The sequence below is a fragment of the Otolemur garnettii genome, unplaced genomic scaffold (assembly GCF_000181295.1).
Source record: "Otolemur garnettii isolate 467f Iridium unplaced genomic scaffold, OtoGar3 scaffold00024, whole genome shotgun sequence".
NCBI lineage: Eukaryota > Metazoa > Chordata > Mammalia > Primates > Galagidae > Otolemur > Otolemur garnettii.
In genome coordinates this window covers 1,820,669-1,843,095 of record NW_003852419.1, presented here as the reverse complement: position 1 = coordinate 1,843,095, position 22,427 = coordinate 1,820,669, and the positions used below count along the sequence as shown (strand labels likewise).

The 22,427-nt window shown below is 39.3% G+C and overlaps 1 protein-coding gene across 3 annotated transcripts in view; it reads left to right on the top strand.

The window, feature by feature from the left end:
* THADA (THADA, armadillo repeat containing) overlaps positions 1–22,427 on the top strand; it is a 331,550-nt gene that overhangs the window by 174,865 nt on the left and 134,258 nt on the right. For all 3 annotated transcript variants that reach the window (XM_023512128.1, XM_023512127.1, XM_023512129.1), the window contains one exon: positions 10,820–10,988. In XM_023512128.1, the coding sequence (XP_023367896.1) occupies positions 10,820–10,988 (169 nt within the window). The remainder of the gene's footprint in view (positions 1–10,819; positions 10,989–22,427) is intronic.

The window sequence follows — 22,427 nt, the reverse complement described above, 5'->3', positions numbered from 1 at the left end:
AGTTAAATTGGTCCACAAAAAATTTGCTTGGAACCTATGACTTGTTCAGCCATTCTTGGGCTAGGGTCAAGGTACATTGAGAAAATGGTATTTAATGTGGCAATAGAGAGCTACCATAGTTTCTAGAATATTTGAAAAGTAAAAAAAATTTTTTTTAATGAAAGAAAAATTTTCCTTTCTAAACTTTACCTCCAAATATATATATATAGTAGGGTTAAAAAGAAGACGGTAAATGCTGTCTTTATCTTCATGTAGTTTCTTAAATTGACTACCCAGTCTTTTGTGAATTGAAAAATCACTCACTGTAAATATGGAACCACTTGCTGTAAAAGTTAATGGGGTGAATTTTGACTGTATTAAATCACTTGGAGGACTTGGCCTTTGAGCAGTGACCAAGACCAAAATGAGATCTAGCCTGTTTAGAACTGATTTCTCAGACCCATCTGCTACCTGCAAGGAGAGGAAAGACATGTTAGGGTCAGAGGTTATGCTCAGCCCCTTTAAAGCCACGTTCAGCAGCTGCCTGAAAGTGCTCATCTCTTCTTGGTTGTTTGGGGCCAGAGCAGAAACATTGTGAGGGGTTTTACAGTTGAGAGGAATGTGCAGCTCTTAGACTCTGCAAATGCTGCAACCCTCAGCTCCTCCCTTGCACATCTCAGCTCGAGATCCCTGAGGGTAGATCTGGAATGCTTTTCCAGCTGTATGAGGAGACCAGTAGAGCAGAGTGCAGCTCATTGATACAGGATCAGAGGGAAAACCACAGACAGACTGGGAGGAGAGATTATGCCCAAATTTCAAACTAAATCTAGTGGTTATTTTTATTTGCTTAGGATAGTGTTGTACTGTTCATATTAGATTTTTTTCCCACTTTTTAACACTTTATTTTAGATAAAGACTGAAATTAATGATTCTACTTTTAAATCTGTAGGATTTCTAATGTCTTTATGTGTGTGTTGCTATAAAGTCTTCTCTTATTTTTCCCAGAGCCAGGAAAGAATTACTGCTAAAGTATACTACATTTCAGGGCTCCAAAGAAAAATCTTCTTCCCAGCTGTCTAGAACATTTGGTTGGAATCTGAAAAATTTAGTTTAAAATTGTATTTTTTGTTGTCTAGGCAAAAAATGATGAAAGACTTAAATGAAATTTCAGATGAAATATAATTTTCATACTTCATCTCTGTGTTTTGATGTCAGCAGTAACCAAGGATCAGCATTCAAAAATCAAGCAGCTTTTCATTAATTTAAGCAGTATTTGTAATTTTGAATAACTAAAGCACGCTGTTGAAAGAGCTTTTTTAAGTAGCTAACACACTGTAAACTACCCCTCCCTACTGGGAAATTCCCTCGCTTTATTTCCTAGCTCCGAAAGGAATGGTGTGAATGCAAATAACCCCTGCACATTGCATATCTGAATGTTGTGCCCAGTTCTTGTAGGGGCAAGTGAAGGGATGTCCAGGTGATGGAGGCTGATTCCCAGCGCCCAGCAGCTGCCATTTGCACAGACTAGAATTATCAGCCTGTAACTAGTCAGCTCGAATAAAACTTTGGTAACCAGAGGGCAAAGTATAAGTGACCTCAAAAGGATGCATCTTCTAAGGTTTAGACTCTGTGGTTGAGCCTGTCCAAAGTGGTCACACCCAGCAGTTTTCAGATATTCTATTGTGGCTTATTTATTTTTATTTTCTTCTTAATTTTTATTTTTCCTTAGTTTGGGCTTTTTTTCATTTCCCCTTTCAAGAATGAATATTGTGGCTTATTATTCTTAGCATTTCTTCTTAAAAATATTTTTAAAGAAATTTTAATATTAGAATTAAATTATAAAAACAGTAATTGTTTGAGCTGTCTAGTAGATGTAGACAATGTAGACACTTACATGAAACAGTTACATGTAGTTACTTTTTTTCCTCTCATCAAATCTGGAAATGTGCGATTTTTAGCTTAGCTACTGTCTGCGGCTCCTTTCCCCTTCACTACCCAAATCAAGGATTTTAAAAAACCAAACTTCAAAAGTCATGAACCCATTACTCTTCCAAGAAATATATTTGAATAAAGAAATTCATGAGCTGGGCAGAGGGCAAGATTACAGTAAATGCAACTTTTAAGTGCTAGCGGTTTGAGTTTTAGAAAAAGAGCGAGTAGTTCAGGTGGTGGCAGATCCTTTGATGTACTGAAAATTGGCATGGGAAGGATAAGTAGGGAAACTAGCAACTGTGACTATCACTGAACTCACCTGAAAATGTTGGAAGAAGGCTTCAAGAATGCTATAAGAAAATCCTACTTGGCTTGGTGCTCGTAGCACTGTGGTTAGGGTGCCAGGCACATACACCGAAGGTGGCAGGTTTGAACCCAGTCCGGGCCAACTAAACAACTGTAACAAAAAAAAAAGCCGGGTGTTGTAGCAGGCGCCTGTAGTCCCAGCTACGTGGGAGGCTGAGGCAGGAGAATCACTTTAAACCCAAGAGATTGAGGTTGCTGTGAGCTAAGATGCCACGGCACTCTACCTAGAGTGACGTAATGAGACTCTGTCTCAAAAAAAAAAAAACAAAAAAGAATATCATACTTAATAGTCAATAGGACGCACAGAAATTTCTAATTTACTGTGTAATACTTTAAAAAAAATAGTTTCTCTCTTTTATGCGTGCACACATACATACCTACCTATACATGTACCTATTTTCCTGTAGGCAAGATTTGAAACCAGGAAACTATGCAGTAAAAAGGAAAAAGAAGTCTTTGGTGTGATAGTGGCACTAGAGTCGACAGAAAACAGACTGAGCCCTAGACCTAGAGAATAAAGGCAGTGGGCCTCACAAAAAGAAGTGAATGGCCCCAAAGAAACTCAAACCTCCTCTCCTTTCCAGCTCATTTAGGAGGGAGAAGGGTAGGCCTTTGTGAGTACTTGGAGCTTATTTGATTACAGGCAAGCCTCTGTTTCTTTAGCCAGTTGTTGAGACAGGAGAAAAACAGAGTCTGTACTGTGCATAGAGTTTAAGTTTTCAAATTATTGCACTTACTAGATTCAATAATAATTATCATCGATCAATGGTAATACCTGTCTGATAAGCATGGTTTTACATGTATCATGTCATTTAAGCATCACAACAGCCCTATGAAATAAATAATTTTTCTCGTTTTATAGAAATGAAAATTTAGCAAGTTTACTGGCTTGTTTAAGGCATAGACTCGTAAGCGTCAGGACTTGAATTTAAACTCAGGTCTGCTGGATTCCTGTGTGCTCTATGATTAAGAACTGAGAAGACCTTGTTTGGGCTCTCAAGATCATTTCAGTGTAGCACACGTGAGGGCTACTGTGTGTAAGGTAAATGAGAGGTACTGCCTGCTTTGACAGAGCTAAATATGCGATTTGGGAGGCAAAGGGAAGGAAATGGTTGCTTTTGATCAGAGGAAATGCAGTAAGATTGCAGGAAAAAGGGAATACCTTGGCAGAGTTCAGAGGATGAAGAGGTGTTCCCTAAGGATACAACGGTCAAAGGACATCATCCTAGTGAGAATGAACTGGAATGTGCAAAGACACTAAGGATATAATAATGGTTGGCTTGGCAAAACATATATAGAAATATTTTTTTGAAAATAGTACACCCTAAGAGGCCTCAGCCTATTGCATCTCACCTAACCTTCAGAGATACCCTGTAAGTTAGGGTTGTCTAAACTACTCTAGGTTGTCAGCAGATGACCATTTCCCAGAACCACATAGCCATCCTGTGTGGCAAACTAACCACAATGGCATGACATTTTAAAGTAAGTTTAGTGAGAGATTTGAGGCTTGGGGGGATCCTGTTGAGGGGAGGAGGACCACACATAGCCTTTCTGAAGAAAGCCCAGCTCCCAAGATGCTCATCTCTTGAAAAAGTAGGAGCATCTAAAGCAAGTGGATGCTCCTCCTCCTCCTCCTCAGCAGAGGTCGGGGGGGTGGGGGGGGGCTCCTTTTCATCAGCGGCAGAAGTTTGTACATGGTACAGTGTAGAAAGGTCTAGAAATGGGTAGAAACTGGGGGACATTAACTATGTTAATGAGGAAGAATGAAAAGGGATATTGGCTGGAAATATCCTCTGAAATCGTTCTGAGACTTCAAAGACTCTGGTTCATGCAAAATAGGGAGACTCACCCAAAGCTATTCAGTTCAGAAATACCTCCCTCACATTCCTACTAATTTTCTCTTAGCCACTCTAGCTTGTCAGATTTAAATGATGTATCACATACAAAACTTGGTTCTTAGTAAATTCTAAATAAATGTTACCTATTAACAGTATCATCCTTTTATTCTGCTTCACAATCTTATTAGTTAGTCTTATTAGTTAGACTACATGTCATGTGGTCATTTGTAGTGTGATGAGGCTGAATGTTTGGAAACAGTGGGCTTTTCCTAGGCTCTGCATTATGTCTTAGAAAGATTAAATTTTATAGATAGACAAACCTTAATTAAATTGAAGGCTTTATGCTAGTTTTATGACCCAAGGTAATTTGGGAAACCCCACTTTCCTCATTCTAAAATAGTAATAATGACAGTGATCTTGGAATTAAGATTAATGAAGGAAATAAAATAGTATTTTCAAAGCATGTATCTGGTCGTGGGCACATAATAATCAATCTCAGCTCCCTTCCTTTTGTGTGTGTGCATTGAGGGGCAATTTAGGTCCACGTACATAAAAGTGCAGGCCCAAGATAATACCTATTTCCTGATAAACCTAGGTGTTCTCTGCCTGATCCCACATAGGCACAGTTGGGCGTGATCTCCTAGACCAGGCGTCCTCAAACTACGGCCTGCGGGCCACATGCAGCCCACCTAGGACATTTATCCGGCCTGCCTGGTGTTTTTGCTGCCGCTGCCTGTCCTGCTTCGCAGCCAACTCATCCCGGGGCCCGCAGTCCGGCCCTCCAGTGGTCTGAGGGACAGTGAACTGGCCCCCTGTTTAAAAAGTTTGAGGACCCCTGTTCTAGACCACTCACACTCCTCTCTGGATGTCCTAACTACAATAGCTTGTGTTTTCTTTTCATGGTCCTGAGAATCATTGGCTGATGTTTCTGTCCTCCTCACTAGACTGTAGGTTTCTTGTAGCCTAGACAATGACTTTTCTCTTTGATTCTCTGGTACCTAAGCCACTGTGTGCTTGTGCTAGGTATTCAGTAGACATCCCTACAGGTATGAGTGGGAGAGATGGTTTTGATGTCCAGCCACTTCTCTTTTGAAACCTTTTAGGAAAAGGAACAGACTCTGAGGGTAAATATAAGGGGGGAATGCCTAGAAAAAGCTCAGCCACTACTCTGAAAGGGAGTGAAATCAGAGGATGATCTTGACAGAATGGTCCCTTTTTATGTTCAGAATACTGTATTCTAAACTCTCTGGGTTCCTGAATTGTTAAGTGTAACGGTATAGTTTGCTCTTATTTGAAGACCCTTTATCTTCTGCACAAAACCGTTTCATTTCTCCTGCCCGCTTCCCTTTTCTACACCTGTGTGTCTCCATAAGTACCACTAATTTGTGATCATCAGGCTGTGTGTTCCCTTCAAGCTGGTGGTTCCCTGTAAGCAGCATTCTAGTTCTCCATTGCTGTACTAACATGAAGCAAAACACGCACCTGATGGCCACACTATGTGCTCATTAGTGTGTACATAGGAGTGAATGGAGATTTTTGACCTGGGTCTGGGAAATACAGTCCCAGAGGTTTGGGGTGTGCTTCATGAACCTCTTGCATTGTATAGGAAATTGTGTGTATTGTTCATAAATCTGTCTCTCTCGTGAGAGAGTCCATAGTTTACGTTAGATTCTGAAATGTATGCAGGATGCCAAGAATGTTAAGAAAAAAAAAACCTACCAACAAAAACTCACTCATTTGGAGATTTCCCACATACTTGTAAATTACAGTTTGTGTTTGTATTAGCTGGGGGATGTTTTACGTTCCCTTGATTTCCAAGTGTGAGCTATAGATTGGGGCAGCCTACGAGCTCTGTCTAAAGGGTTGTGGATCTCAGTCTGGCCTGCTGCTTACACATCCTGGAAGGTCAACTGAGACTTTCTGAGCTTCATCCTATTTTTTTACCTGTTAATTTAGGTCTATGATACCTTCTTGTCCTATAGGAATGTTGCATAACAAGGAGATTACAGGGGCGCAGGCATTTTATAAACTGCTAAGAGCTGTACAGTTGCAGGATTCAAGTATTGCTATTACAAATGTGTCCTTTCTCCTGTCACACACTGCCAAGAACATAGTAAGCAGTTAATATGTGGAGGCCTAGAACAAAGCTAGGGCCATTGAGGAAATGATTTCCAAGGAATGTTAAGGGTCAAAATGCCATTCAGCACTGTCAGTTCATGTGCTTCATTTTATAGAAGAAATCAAGACTTAGACAGAGGCTGTTCCACTTCTTCCAGAAGGGCTTGACTCTTCTCTTCATTTTTAATGAAGCCAAAAAAAAAAAAAAAAAAAAACCAAAACCTAAAAAACCAACCAAACAAAAAAAAAAACCCTTTGCCTTCATATCATCACTTTGTTGTCTTCTTACTTTTTAACTTCATCCTATGGTCTTAACTTGTTAGGGGCCACTTAGGAGGCCTGCAGTTACTAAAAAATGCTGGTACTATATTAGACACAGGCACAGTATACTATAAAAACTTTGTATTTCCAAAGAGATTTCTTCTTGGAGTGTTCTCCAAGGATACCACATCAGAGCATTGCATATAAATAATTGCCACCACACTCAACTGGACTAAGATTCAGAGAGGTTACTGTGACTTGTCCAAGTCATAAAACTCAGTGTCCAAACCAGAATGAAAATCTGGATGAATTTTCTATCTTTATAGCCACTAGATTCTAAATTTTTCATCAGATCTCCTCCCAGCCCCCAATAGCTCACAAAACAATAACCTGGAAATGTTTTGTTTTGTTTTGTTGCTTAGTGTTTGTATCATACCTGTGATCTCTTTCCTCTGCGGCATTCCTATAGGACATGTTTGTGCATGTGTGTGTGTGTACAGTCTGACAAGTAAGTTTGCAGACTTGGCACCATCTGCTTATATTAGCAGCACCGTGCAAACACCTCAGTAAGTTTCCATAATCTTGGTATGTCAATATCTCATAGCTATCTTCATGTTGATGTGTGGTAGTGTCTCAATGAGTGGCATTTTTATTGTTGGGTGTTTTTAAATGCTATCGCATGCAACAACAAAGATTAAATTTCTTATCAAACTTGGCAAGAGTAGAAGTGAAATCAGGGACATATTAGTCCAAGTTTATGGTGGTAATGCCATGAAGAAAACATCAGTGTACAAATATATTAAGCTTTTTTTCTGAGAAGAGAGAAAGCATTACTAATGAAAGAGAGGTCAGGGTGGCCAGTAATGAGCAGAACTGATGAAAACATGGCAAAAGTTCCTCGAGTTGTGTATCAGAATTGTCAGCTGACTGTGAAAAGCATAGCAGACCCAGTAAATGCTGGTGGAGAAATAGTTAGGAAATCTTAATTGAAAATCTTTGACACAGGTGTGTGCAAACATTGTCCTGAATAAGCTCACCGATGAATAAAAGCAAAGGAGAGCCAGTTTGCCAGGACCTTTTGGAGAAGGAAGGTGACATTTTGGGCCATGTTATCACTGGCGATGAAACATGAGTGTACTGATACAACCCTGAAACAAAGTGTCAAAGTGCAAAATGGAAGTCAGCTCGATCTCCATGACCAAAAAAGTTCCATCGGTACAATCAAGAGTCAAAATGATATTGAAAACTTTTTGTTATATCAGAGGGATTGTTCATTATGAATTTGTACCAACTGAACAGCTAACCAAGTTTACTATTTGGAGGTGCTGGAAAGACTGTGTGAAAAAGACAAAAATGGCCTGAACTCTTTGCCAACAACTCTTGGCTCTTGAATCATAATAGTGTACCGGCTCACATGGCACTGTCTGTGAGGGAGTTTTTAGCCAGTAAACAAAACAGTTGTATTGAAACACCCTTCCTACTCACCTCATCTGGCCCCCGATGACCTTTTTCTTAACCTGAAGAAAAAGGAAATGTTGCAGATATTTTGTTGATATTCAGGACATCAAGGGTAATACAAATGACAGCTTTGATGGCCATTCCAGAAAAAGAATTCCAAAATTGCTTTGAAGGGTGGATTAGACACTGGCATCAGTGCACAGCTTCCCAAAGGGAGTACTTCATAGGTGACTGCAGTGATATTCAGCAATGAGATATGTAGCACTTTCCCTAGGATGATTTCACGAACTTAATTGTCAGACCTCATATGTATAAAATTGGCTATAATCTGTTCTTATATTTAAGCAACTTTTAGTAGAAAGAAGTTTCAAATTATATTTAATCATATATGAATGCTACTTAATTAAATTTTACTTTAAAAATTGTCTTCTTATAATTGCATTACTCTTTGGAGGAGAGATTTTGTCTTCTTAACCTGGTTGTATATATTTGGAAAGTACCCTAACACAGGGCATCCAAAAGCAGAAAATTCTGGCACTTTGCCTATTTTCCATTCCTTCTCTTGAATGGATGCCAGATTCCTTTGGGAAATCATCATTTACAAAAAGGAGCAAAAGGAGGGGTATTCTTGAGTGTACAGTTACTGCTAATTGGAAACTAAACATCTGTAACCATGTCAGAGTTATTTGTATTTGAAAAGAAACATTTATATACAAGAGCCCTTTTGGTAACATAAAACACACTATAACACAAAAGTGTGTGTGTTGGAGTGGTGGGGGATAGACAGCGTGAAAGCTTCCAACAAGTGTCTGTGCTATCCTGAGTGAGGTCATTTGCTAATTACTTCTCAAAACATTTTCAAAGTATTTTTTTGTCAAATGAAGTTTTTCCCCCAGCCACCCCGCTGTAATCCCCCACAGGCTAAAGCCAACATTTATTGCATTTGTCAGTTACAGAGTGAGCATTTAATATTTTAAAAGAATAAATGACAAAAATGGTGAGTTGTCAGAACTTTGTCAAACACCAGTGGGAACTCTCTAGTTACCTACTGTAACCTTTGCCCTCAGGGCCTTCCTGGAGATGATGTGAGATGAGCTCCTCTCATCTTGAAACCTTCGTAAGGGAAAGAAATGACAAAATTTTTCACTTACCATTACATCCCTTTCCTTCTTTCTCCCTGCCTCCTCCCTTCCACCACTCCCATGAGGAATGCTTAGGTCATTCTATTTGTACAGAAATTGTATCTCTGTTTTTATTGTCATTAATAAGATAAATGTTGGTGATACCTTGGATGTTAGAAATATTTTGGTTATAGAGCTCTGTTCCTCTATCTGTTAAGCCTACATGGCCACATGGCCTTAATGGACCATAACTTACCAGGAATTCCTTCTTGGAACCTGATTAAATTGGAAAAAAAGTCAACAGACCATATTTCTCCTGCAAAATCTCCTGTCTTCTGATCTTCCCTATCCTTATTTTGGCATCGAAAACATTTCTGTAAGTTGAGTTATTTTTTTAATTGGATGAAAGATCCTGAACTCACCAAATTGTACTTTTCTCTCAGTCGGTCTGCATCTGTGAAGGCTCTCAAGTGCACAGTTTCAACAAAATGGTTGTGGCCTCTTAGGTTCTGAGTGTTTTCAAAATCAAGAGGCCCTTAGCCAACCTGCCTGCCATTATAGAATGCCTGTGTAGAATGCCAGAATACTACGTGTCCAGGGCTTTCACTCATTTAAGAACTGGCTTTTATTTTAGCTTTTTGAGTATGAGTCAGGCCAGAGGTAAAGATTTGATGACTCGAAGGTTCATTTTTTGTTCTTTTAACAATAGATTCAGGCAGTGTTTCCTGCTGTTTGTGTCACTGCCCAGTGTGGCCCAACCATCTTCTCAGCCTTAACTTCCACTGTTATTTATGAATATCTACTTCAAGCATACACATCTAACCCACACCTTGAGTATTTCTACCCTTGCTTTATACCACCATCTGTGGATGAAATGTCTTCCTGGTTTGTCTTGGTGAACTTGAATCATGCTTGCTTTCCTAAGTTCCATCCTTCTTCCTCTGACTTCTCATAGTAATAATGTCAAGATCACTTGCTTATCATTTTCCTGATACGGTCTTGTACTTTTGTTCATCTTTTCAAATGCACTTCTCATCTTGCCAACCAGAGTATGGGTTCCTTAAAGATAATAGTGACTGTCTTATTTTTCATGGCCCATAATATGCTGCTTTTGCTCATTTTAAGTGCCTAGTAAATAGTTGTTTGATTGTTGTAAGTCATTTTTTGCTGCTAGACCTGTTCACTGTCTTACTCCCAAAGCCTATCAGATGCTGATGACGTTTTTATTTATTTTATTTTTTAGAGACTAAGTCTCACTCCATCACTCAGGTTGGGATACAGTGGCATGATCATACGTAGCTCACTGCAGCCTCCAACTCCTGGACTCAAAAGATCCTCAAGCTTCAGCCTTCCAAGTAGCTAGGACTATAGGCATGTGCCACCATGCCTGGCTAATTTTTTAAAAAAAATTCTGTAGAGATGTAGTTCTTATTATGTTGCCTATGTTGGTCTGGAACTACTGGGCTCAAGTGATCCTCTTGCCTCACCCTCTCAAAGGGCTAGGATTTACAGGCATGAGTCACTATGCCTGCCCTAATGATGTTTTTAACCAAAGCAGAGTCACTTGAACAACTAATGCAAATATAAGAAACATAATTTAGAATAAGGGAAATATAAAAAACATCATTTGGAATAAGGAGCAGCTTCTGTTCTTTTGCCCTTAGAGATCCCAATGCAAGCAAGGCAGAACATCACACAAATGTGGAGATGGATATTGAATGGTCTCGTGTTTTAATTTCTTCCTAGATGTGGTCGCTCACCTGTCTACCGCTCCCGTGAAATGGCAGCTCGTGCCTTGGTCCCATTTGTTATGATAGACCACATTCCTAATACTGTCCGCGCTCTGTTGGACTCGCTTCCCAGCTGCACTGACCAGTATTTCCGGCAAAACCATATTCATGGGACACTTCTCCAGGTAAGTAAAGTTATTTTGTGTGTCTTCTGTCAAACACCATAAGATGCATTTTGGTTTTTCATGTACTGTTAGTAGGTGAAGAGGCTTTTACACAGGCTTTTCAGCTTAGCTGCAGAATGTGTTTCTACTGCTGAATGATCAAGTGTCTCCTAGCTCTGCCTTTCTCATACCAAACACAGTGCTGCACTGTGATGCTGTCACATTATCTTCTGCATTTAATCCTGTGCTCTCTACAACATACTTTCCTGTTTGGACTTACCTCTCTGAGGTTGAAAGGCATACTTTCCCATCAAGTATGCCTACAGAACATTCTGGCCATTCCCTGTTCAGGGTGAAACTGAGCATTCCTTGAGAGAGAAATTAGCCCAAGAAGCACAGGGTGAGTTTACCTATATCAGGGCAGTTTGCCCTGTAGTACACCATAGTACATGGAAATCATATCTTCCTGCCCTGTTTTCTCTATGCTACTAAAAACAGTTTTTTAAATTTTGAATAAATATTAAATATACAAATTTATTGTTTTTAATTTGTTTCTAATATAACAAGTAAGAGAGAAATAGACTTAATGAAACTGCACTACTTAAACCCTAACTTGGAGGAAGTTAGTATTGGTGAGATCTTCTATTCACATGGCTGCTATAGGCATTTACAGAGGGCTGGGATTTAAATGTCAGGTCATGTTCCTGGTTTGTAAGCAGAGTTGAGAGATGGCCTTGAGATCTAAGTACATGTTATAAGCCTGAGGTCTGCACTGCTGACATGGCAGTGTGTGGAGTAGTTAATGGCACAGGACTTGGAAGCCAGACTCCCTGGGTATGAATGTCAGATTCATCCCTCGCTACCTGTGTATCTGTGCTTTCCTTTTGGTAATCAAGATCACCTTAGCCTGTACCTCATAGGGATTTTGTGAAGGCTAAATGAATTAATAGATATGAAGAACTTAAAACAGGGCCTAGTATATAACCAGATAAATGGATATTTTTGTTGTTATCATAATTTTAATGAGCCTGTACTATTTTTAGTAACTAATTTCCTCTAGATAAGAAGGCAAGATAGACCCATCCCACCATCTTTCCTTTCTTTGTTTTTGTTTTTTTTATTTCCCTTATTGGTTGCTTTATATATTTAACAAGTATTTATTAAATTCCTGCTACATACTACTTAACTGTCAGTGAGAACAGTGACTAAATGGGTCCTTACCTGGAAAGAGCCAAGGCCAAAAAAAGACCAGGAAATAGTCACAGTGAGTGTAGTATGCTAAGTACTAGGTGACTACATAGCAGGACACCTAAGTTGCCTGGAGAAAATCACAGCGCAGCAGAGACTGTAAGAAGTTAGCCAAGTGAAGGGAGGGAGGGAGTCTGCCGTGCAGAGTGAGCAGCATGGGGAAGGTCTCCCAGTGCGCAAGAAGGAAGCACCAAGTCGTAGGTTGGCGGTTCGCAAACTGGTCTCAGAACCTCTCTACACTCTTAAAAGTTATTGAGGGCCTCAAAGAGCTTTTGTCTATCACAATTTAATTAGAAAATAAAACTGAGAAAATATTGAAACACAAATACATTTTCCATTAGTCATCAGGGTGATGACATCATCACGTGCCTTGTTGCCTCTGGCAAACTGCATTCGTGAGAGAATGAGACTGAAAGAGGAAACTAACTCCTCATAGTCACTTTGAAAGTAATTTGATGTTGTGTACCTTCTGGAAAGATTGCACAGACCCCCAAGGGTCTCAGGCTGCGTTTTGAGATCATTTGGTTTGTGTTGTATACAATATGGGTCTTTGGTGGTTTTTTAAATATAAGTCTTCGGCATTCCTCTCTCTTGGGTCCTTACTACATTCCTGTAATGAAGAGGGGCAGGGATTATTATTGGTTTTCTTTTTAAACATAGGCCGTTGAGGCCCAGAGATCATCACTGTTCAGTCCCTTGAATGTGTCAGACTCTGCTGCTTCTTTGAAGGAAGGGCCTAGCAGTAATGGATAATGCAGAACAGGTTTTCACAATGTAAAACTGCAGCTGAATTAGGAGGAAGGGCCAGATTATCAAGGGATCAGCTGTCGGATTTTCTTTATGAAGATCTGCTTATGACCAAACTTTGTCCAAGTAGTGTGGTTGGAGTTGCTTATTGAGCTCTTTTGTCTGTTGTTCAAATGGGCCTTCCAGTCTAGCTTCCTACACAAAGTGGCAGGTCCAACTGGGTTTCACCAGTCTGCCCAGCAACAAAACATAGTCTTTTATTCTGTCTCTGGGCTGCTTTTGATGTTCTCAGGTTTCCTTTTTCTGCTAGATAAAATGTGAAATCCTATGGATGGAAAAGTCAAAATTCTATAACTCCAGGGTTTTTATGACTGTTACTCTTACTCCTATGTGTTGGTGCGGTGACAGACTGGTTGGAAAAAAGTCAGCAATGTGGGTATTGGAAATTGTGTTCTTGTTTGTCGGACAGATTCCTGCCTTTATCGAGGTGGTTTACCCTACCTGAACAAAGGAGGTCAAAGGCACATGAAAAGCCTTTGTGTCACGGCCATTCATTCGGGTGTCACATTTGTCCTAGTTCTCTTTCACCCTATGGTTCTGTGTGGGGAAAGCGTGAGGGGAGGACACTCTTTTTTTCCTTCCTTTCTACAACTTACAGATTTCTTTTCCACATAAAGCTACCTTTGAAATTGGTTAAAGGCTTGCACCTGGAGAAGAGATGTTAAAAATTGAAAGGAATGATAATCTCCTTGGGACCTTCAGAGCCAGCTAAGTAAATATAAAATTGTTATTTTTTTCAAAACCAGGAAATCATTTTATAATTAGAAAACAAATTCTTTTACAGAACATTTTCTTGAATCATACATTTTGACTTCCTTAAAAGTGTTTACATAAATATATCAAACCTTAGGAGTATTTCTATGGTACACCTTGAAAACAAGAAATATACTGACTCTGAATTTTCTGGAACTATGGAGGAAAGACTCAAATTATAGGACATACAAGAAAAAGAAAGAACATATGGAATTCATTTCTTAATCATTTTTAAAACTAGAGGTTCATAACTGCAGTTTTGAAATGATTGGAACCAGCATACATTGGAAAAGATGAAGTTATATACTATGTTCATAAAAGCCAAGGATACACAACATTAAATCTTAATACAGGCTAGATAAGCTTCGTGGACATTACTGCATTTGGGAATAGCACTAGCGGGGCTGCTTGTCTTTTAAGCAGAATTAACCTTATGTTTTTGTTGCCAAATTTTTTCATGTTGGGGACTTAACATTATTACCTAGGTTACTTATCAGTCCTGAGAAATCATATTAGAGTTCAGAAAGTTTTCTTATATAGAAGAGGAATGTGGCCAACCATCAGGAGGAAAGATTTATTCTGATTCTTAGGTATTTATATTCCGGTGTTGTAAAAGCAAATGTATACCATTTGAAGGAAGAAATGTATACCATTTGAATTTTGAATTTTTCCTTTCATGTCTATTTTGGTTGTTTTTTGATGGTATAAACAAATAAAAGGTTATCGCTACTCTTTATTAAACTTTTTTATATAGATAAAGTGAAGTAGACAATTGAGGTAATCTAGCTTGTGTTAAAGTAGAAAACCCACTTCTGCACGTAATTGAATATTGTAGGCAAAAATATTCTTTTTTCTTCAATTAATCCAAATAATCACCCCCATTCCACATATCCTTTTGTCGGTACAAATATAATCTACACATTTCATTTATTGCTGGTATTGTTAATAAATTTTCTCAGTTTTTATCAGCAGAGCCTGTCCAACACTTTAATTCTTTTATTTTTTCTTCACAGTTTGGAGCCTTTCTGTTAAGAAATTAAGCCTTGACTTCTTTAAGAATTCTTAGTCAAAAAGATTCCACTTTTCTTGCTGTGGAGCTGAACGGCAGTGTTGCATACTTCGCTGACATGAAATGTGAGACAGGGTGGACTTCAGACAGCCTAGGCCCACACATTTGGAAAGTTTGCCCTAAGAGAAGTAAAACTGACGTTTTGAGCACCTCATACATTCCACGTGAATTGCATATGTGCTCTCACTAATGCTTTTAGCAGCCCTATAAGGTAGCAGGATAGGTGTCATATTCTTTGTTTCTGTGTCTCTCTGTCTGTCTTTCTTTTTTCTTTTCTTTTCTTTTTTTTTTTTTTTGAGACAGAGCCTCAAGCTATCCCCCTGGGTAGAGTGCCATGGCATCACAGCTCATAGCAACCTCCAACTCCTGGGCTCAAGCGAGTCTCCTGCCTCAGCCTCCCAAGGAGCTGAGACCACAGGCGCCTGCCACAATGCCCGGCTATTTTTTGGTTGCAGCTGCCATTGTTTAGCGGCCCAGGCTGGATTCGAACCCACCACCTTAGGTGTATGTGGCTGGCACCTTAGCCACTTGAGCCATAGGCGCCGAGCCCTAGCTGTCTTTCTAATGAGGAAGTTTAGGTAAGCTTGAGAGAGGTACTTGCATAAAGTCACAGAGGTAGTTAATTGTAGAGATAAGATACTAAACTCAAAGCCTGTGTTCCTTTTCTCTTTAGAATATGCTGCCTGTCTGATAGTTGATATGAAGAATAACTTTTTATGGCTAGGGAAACCAAACCAAGAATCCTTTTAAAGATAAACTTATAATCTAGATATACTAGAACATTGGAAACAAATCCATCTTTATTATAGAGATGGGCAGAGGGAGTCAGTGAAACCCCGAATAGCCATACCTGCTCAAAGACTTACTGTGCTCTCCTCCTCTACTCGCCCGTCATCATTTTCTCATCTTCCATTAAATGCTCCTAGCCTGGAAACAGAATCTCCTGTGTTGGGAACTGGCCTATAGCCAAGTGCATAGTTACTGTACCTTCTGCCATCTTTAGGAGTTTGACAAAAACTCTCAAACTTGGGCAACCATTGGAATTATGGATCCTAGATCTGGGAGCTCATGGGACTGTGGAAAGTGGTCAAAATTGAATTGGACACTGGCTTGTTTACTCTGCTCTAGGCAATCACACAAGGAGTTTGCTTTTAAGGCTCCTACCTGCCAGTGTGGGGAGCAGTGGTTTAGAAGCCAAGTGAGCCCTCAGGGACTAGGGGGTATGTGAGAACAGATAGGAAGAAGAGGCAAAAGATAAAGCCGCCAGGCAGAGCATCAGGCCTAAAAGGCAACTATGAAATGAAGGTCTTTCTACATCAGTCTGTGGTGCCCTGATGCGCTCTGTTATTGCTATCTAGTCGTGATCTTTGTGTGGGTGGGAGCAGTAGTAGAATGGGAGGTAGAGTAGTAGAGTGGGATGGCATGAGGACTGAAACAGAGGCAGATCTTGGTACTATCTTTGTGGGAAAACAAGCAGAAAACCAGGGCCGAAGTAAAGGTAGGCCACTTTGGCCAGCTAATCCATAAGAATCACTGTGCAAGAAGCAGAGATTAGTGGACCAACCATCCTTCATTCTTTGCTGTAGACAGAAATAGTGAAAGCAAGTAGAAAATCAGAGATAGAGGTAGCAAAAGTGTAAGCTGTACTAGAGTTTCTTAAATAAGGAAATGAATTGACATTTATAGAAAAGATATGTATATATTTTACTAATATTATTGATGCCTCAAAACTTGTGATTAAATATAACTTAAAAGAAAAAATATCTCCATTTTCTAAAAGTGTTATCATATAAGAAATGCCTTATGCTTTAATAATTTTCCTATCCAGGGCGGCGCCTGTGGCTCAAAGGAGTAGGGCGCCGGCCCCATATACTAGAGGTGACAGGTTCAAACCCAGCCCTGGCCTAAAACTGCAAAAAAAATTTTTCCTATCTTTTTCATATTTCTTAAATGTATGTGATTGTGAAATGTAAAATAAAATGCTCCAACTGTTTAGAAAAGGAACGTTAGGCCAGTGCCTGTGGCTCCGTGAGTGGGGCGCCAGTGCCATATACCGAGGGTGGTGTGTATGAACCCAGCCCTGGCCAAACTGCAACAAAAAAATAGCCAGGCGTTGTGGCAGGCGCCTGTAGTCCCAGCCACTCGGGAGGCTGAGGCAAGAGAACCACCTAAGCCTAAGAGCTGGAGGTTGCTGTGAGCTATGATGCTATTGTACTCTACCGAGGGCAACAAAATGAAACTCTGTCTCAAAAAAAAAAAAAAAAAAGAAAAAGAAAAAGAAAAGTTACTCGATAGATTGCATTTTATGACCTAAGAGGTTAGGCTATTGCCATTGTTGTTTATTTTATGCCCCAAAATATAATTTTAAAATGGAGAAGCAGAAACATGTAACTATGTTGATAAGTTATAAATGGTCAGTGTGCTTTTTTCCTGAAGTGATTCAGAATTTAGAGAAAATATTCACATTTGTTTGGTGGCTTGATTCACTCTTTTTGAGAACTTGTGTTAGTGTGAAAGTAGAAAGATCCAAGTTGCTAGAAGGGCCCCAATCCAAGAAGGGTTAAGCAGAGTTCCTCCAGTGGCGTCACTGTAGATGTGCCAAAGTATTTATTGATTCCTTCAGTGCTCAGGGAATCTGAGTGGCCTAGGGGGGCTGGAGTCACTGCAGCTGGGAGCAGTCACCTGCAGCTGGGAGCAGCAGCATAAGTTCTATCCTGGAGTGCCAAAGAAAGATTATTTTCGGTGTGTGCCTTGATGTGAGAAGAATTGAGAAGCACCAGTTCTGGGGGAAAAAAAAAATAGGGAAAGGACTAAACCTTGTTAAATCTTACCTTTTGGCAATATATTCCCTTCTGGATATAAGCCCAGAAAAGTCATTTTTAATTAAAATGCTACTTTTGAAGATGAATTAATCCCTTCCTTATAAACATCCAAAATCTTTTATTTGGTATGTATTACTTAGAGAGCTTTCTCTGGGTATTGGAGACAGTTTTTCCATGCCAGGTACCGGAGCGCTGACTGGATGTACCGTCATTGTTCCCCCGTCGATGTGCTGCTGCTGTGTTCTAATGCTCTGAGCTCACATATATCCGTCAGGGGCATGTGGAACTTAGAGATTTTGTTTGTGTGTGTATCACTAGCTTTTTATTACTGTTTAGGACTACAATAGGGGGATGTAGTGGTGAAAAGAGGAGAATATGTTTTACATATGCATATATATTTAGTTACATGTATGTATATACATATGTATGTATATATGTATTGGAGTGTGCAGGTATACCAGTTATGATTACCTCTGGAGCATGGATGTGATTCCCATGCTATTGATGAGAAACTGAGAAAGAGAAGGGGTATGAGATTTCACTAAAGTTATGCAAGGACAAATAGTAAAAAGTGGAGCTGGGATTCAAACCTAGGATTGTTGGAAGCTTTTCAGCTTGTATAACTAACCATTATATTAAACTGCTTCTCTGGATGAGGAAAAAAATATTCTCAGAGGAGAATGACTCCCTGGAGCCTTCAGGGTGCGAGGTGAAATGGAAGTTGACACCGTCTATCGTCTATTTATTTGTTCATCCCACAACTGTTGATTGAGTACCCACAATGTGCCAAGCACTGTTCCTGGTACTTGGAACACATCAGAGAACAAAAGAGATTGATCCTTGCTCTTGGAGATACTGCTCTCAGTGCATTTACATTCCAGCAGTGAGGAGACAGACAATATTAAATGATAGTACTAATAAAACTTAACTAGAACTTACTACAGTGAATAGGGCAGGTGAGTTATGTGGTTTGTTAGAAGGTAATTGCTGTGGACAAAAAAGCAGAGTAAGGGAAACCAGGAATGAGGAGGTAAGGGGGGCAGGTGGCAGTTTTGAGATGTCAGAGTAGTCATTGTTGAAAAGATAAGATTTGAGCAAATTCCATCAAAAAACATGGGAAATTATTTTTTAAATAAAGTGTAGACATCTTTTCTTCTGAAATTGCTCTGGTTACAGATATCTGCAAACAAGTATGCCAGATGTATTTTTGAGAGTATCCTTACCTAAAGAGAAGTGCCAAGTGAGTGGACAAATTGGATAAATAAGAACAAGGAAGATACCATAACTCTAGGAACTTAAGTGGTCTCTAAAGTGAGGTCCCAGTGCTATTTGTGTTAAGGTTACAGGGGTCTCTAGGATTACTAAAGTCCTTTTCTTCTAGAATCACAGTGAGTCGGGTCAGTCTACCATGGTTCTGAGAAGCTCAAGCAAAGAGCAAAGTATCCATTCCATCACCTCTTCTGTTTTCCATGATAGCCTTTACCTTAACTCTGTGGACCTGGGCCTTAGAGATGTAGAGTAAATGTGGTGAATTTATTACTTTGTTTAGTAAATATTTATTAAGAGATTATTAAGTAAATAACAAATACTATGCCAGGTCCCATGGAAGATATCCCCCAAAGTTAATTTATAACATATTTTCTGCTGTCCCAAACTTACGATGTTCTGGAAAATAAACTATCAATACTGTGAACATTTACACAGAAATACATGATTACATGTGTTGTGTGCCAAGCAAATGGCTGAGATCACACATCTGAGAGGTGAAACCAGATTGGTTTGGAGTGATCAGAGAAGGCTTCAGAGGAACATTGAGTCCTGGGATAAACCTTAAACTAGTTTCTGTTGTTGAGGCAAAGGAGTTGGTGTGAAAGTGATTGCAGGAGACAGTGAGTAAATCAGCCTGTAGGGTCCAGGAGCGTGTCAGGGAGAGACAGGCTGTGTGGTTGGCAGGGTGGGTGCTGGCCAGCATGTGAGAACTCACAAATGCTAGGCCAAGGAGTTCAGACTCTAGGCCTGTGGCCTTCCTTCAAAGTGGGGTGTGCAGACAGTGTAACCTGTGCGGGAGAATGTGTTAATATGGTATTTTTTTTATCTCACCCTTTTAAGTACCATTTTACATAAGATATATAAAGTCCGTAGTATGTTAATAGAGTAGCATGCAATTTATACACTAAGTACATAAAAGCTGGGAGAATATGCTCAAAGAGGCCATTTCACATAAAAGTAAGAGCAGGTTCTGGAGCCAGCTTGTCTTCTAGAGCTCGCTGGCTGAGTTATTTAATTTCTGTGCCTCTACTTCTTTCTCTGTAAATGGGAAGATAAAATGACTTCATGGATTGGCTATGGAGATTAAATGAGTTAATGTGTGGGAAGTGCTTAACAAGGTTTCTGGCATATAGTAATGTTAGGTACTATTATTAATTACTGCTTACTGCTGCCACTGCCATCATCACCGTCACTGCTGATAGGGTTTTAAAATCCAAAAGTGTGCAGATCTCTGATGTAGATGGTGAGTAAAAAATTTTGAGCTACAGAAAAAGTAATGTACATTGAAATAATATTGTAAAATATGTGAGGATTCCTGTTGATATGTGGGTGTATGCTTAAGAGGAAAATAAGTTAATCTTCAGCAATTTTGACTTTATATGATATTGTGCTTTACAGCGTGCTTCCTCTGGTCAGTCACTGTGTTCTCTACTTTCCTGTAGATCATATTAAAGATCGTAAGAGCTGAGATTGGCTCAGATTTTTAAGAGCAGAGTTCTTGCCTATCAGATTGTTATTCCTTGCACCTGTTCTGTTTTGAATTACATCCTTTCCCTCAAACCCCATCAGAAACTTGATGAATCAGGAAAGGAACACTGTCACACTGTCTCAGACAAAGAACTCTTTTATCATTGGAAGGGGGAAATTTGAAGTTCATAAAGCGAAAGGAAATATAGGATCCTTCACTTTTCCAAGTTCATTTTTCATCTTGAAAGACATGCTTCCCATCCCCTCCCTCTCATCCACTCTTACTGTTTGACACTTCCTATGACTTAAGATAATTCTGAACATACTTTAAAAATACATTGAAACAAAACATCACACTGTGTGCACGCTCTCAGGCTTCTATCATATCTTAGAATCTCTATAAAGTATTTGATGGTATGGAGTCCCATTATGTGATGGAATTTGGTAATTGCCCATCCAATAAAAATAGTATTATTCGTTGTTTGTTTTTAGCATATGCCAATAGAATAGACAAAAAGTAATATGTCTTTGTTTTATTGGGGTAGCATTTTTGAGGTTACACAATAGTATATGTACTTCTATAATTCTAGGATTTATTTACAGCACACATTTCATTTGTTTTTAGTTTATAGAACCCATTTCAGTTACTAAGGATTCAGTTGGCCGTTTAAGAGCACTGTGGTTGAGTATAGCCAGACAATTTGGCAGCCAGATAATTTGGCAGCTATTCTAGCGGCTTGAAATAAAATGAACCCATGGGCCTAAAGGAAAGTTTAAAAAGGAATAAAACTCTTCCCATTTTTAACTCTTCCCATACTATTGTTCATGACCTTGGCTATTGCTCTGTACTGTGTATTACAGATTCGCACTGTCTTCACATGTCCCCTGAGGAAAAATCACCTTTGGTTAAGAACTTTTTGTTTCATGGTACCTTTAGATTTTCTCCATCATCCTATGGAGAAAAAGTTATATATATACTTAATTGCTGAATATCACTACAGTCACCTCTGAAATACTCCCTTTGGGAAGCTGTGCACTGATGGCAGTGCCTAGTCCACCTTTCATAGTAATTTTGGAACTCATTTTCTGGAATGACTATCAAAATGGTCATCGTATTACCCTTTGTGTCCTGAATGTCATTAGAACGTCTTCCTTTCAGTATTTCCTTTCTCTTTAGGTTAAGAAAAAATTCACTGGGGGCCAGACCAGGTGAGTAGGGAGGGTGTTTTAATACAGCTATTTGTTTACTGGCTTTACTCCCTCATGAACAGTGCTGCGTGAGTTGGTGCATTGTTGTGATGCAAGAGCCATGAATTGGCAAAAAAGTTCACGTCCTTTTGTCTAACTTTTTCACATAGCCTTTTTCAGCACTTCCAAATAGTGAACTTGGTTAACTGTTTGTCCAGTTTGTACAAATTCATAATGAACAATCCCTCTGATAATCAAAAATGGTTGGCAACAGTATTTTGATCTTTATTTGGACCAATAGAACTTTTTTGGTCCTGGCTGACTTCTATCTTGCACTTTCATGCTTTGTTTCAGGGTTGTATTGGTACACCCATGTTTTATCACCAGTGATAAAATGTCTCAAAACATTGTCTTCCCCTCCAAAAGGTCTTGGCAAACTTTAGCTCTTCCTTGTTTATCAGTGAGCTCCTTTGAGACCATTTTTGCACACACTTTTCTCAGTTAAGATTTTCCTGTTTCTCTATCAATGTTTACTTGTTCTGCTATACTTCTCACAGTCAGCTGACAATTTTGATACACAATTCAAGGGATTTTTGCAATGTTTTCATCACTTCTACTTTGGCCTCTCTTGATCCATGATGCTTTCTTTCCCTGTAGAAAAACATTTAATCCATTTGTACACTACCATTTCTTCATGGCATTATCCTCATAAACTTGGACTAACATGTATATCCCTGGTTTCATGTCCACTCTTGTCAAGTTTGTATGTGTGTGTATGTATGTGTATATATATATATATATATGTTTTTTTTTTTTAGACAGAGTCTTACTTTTTTT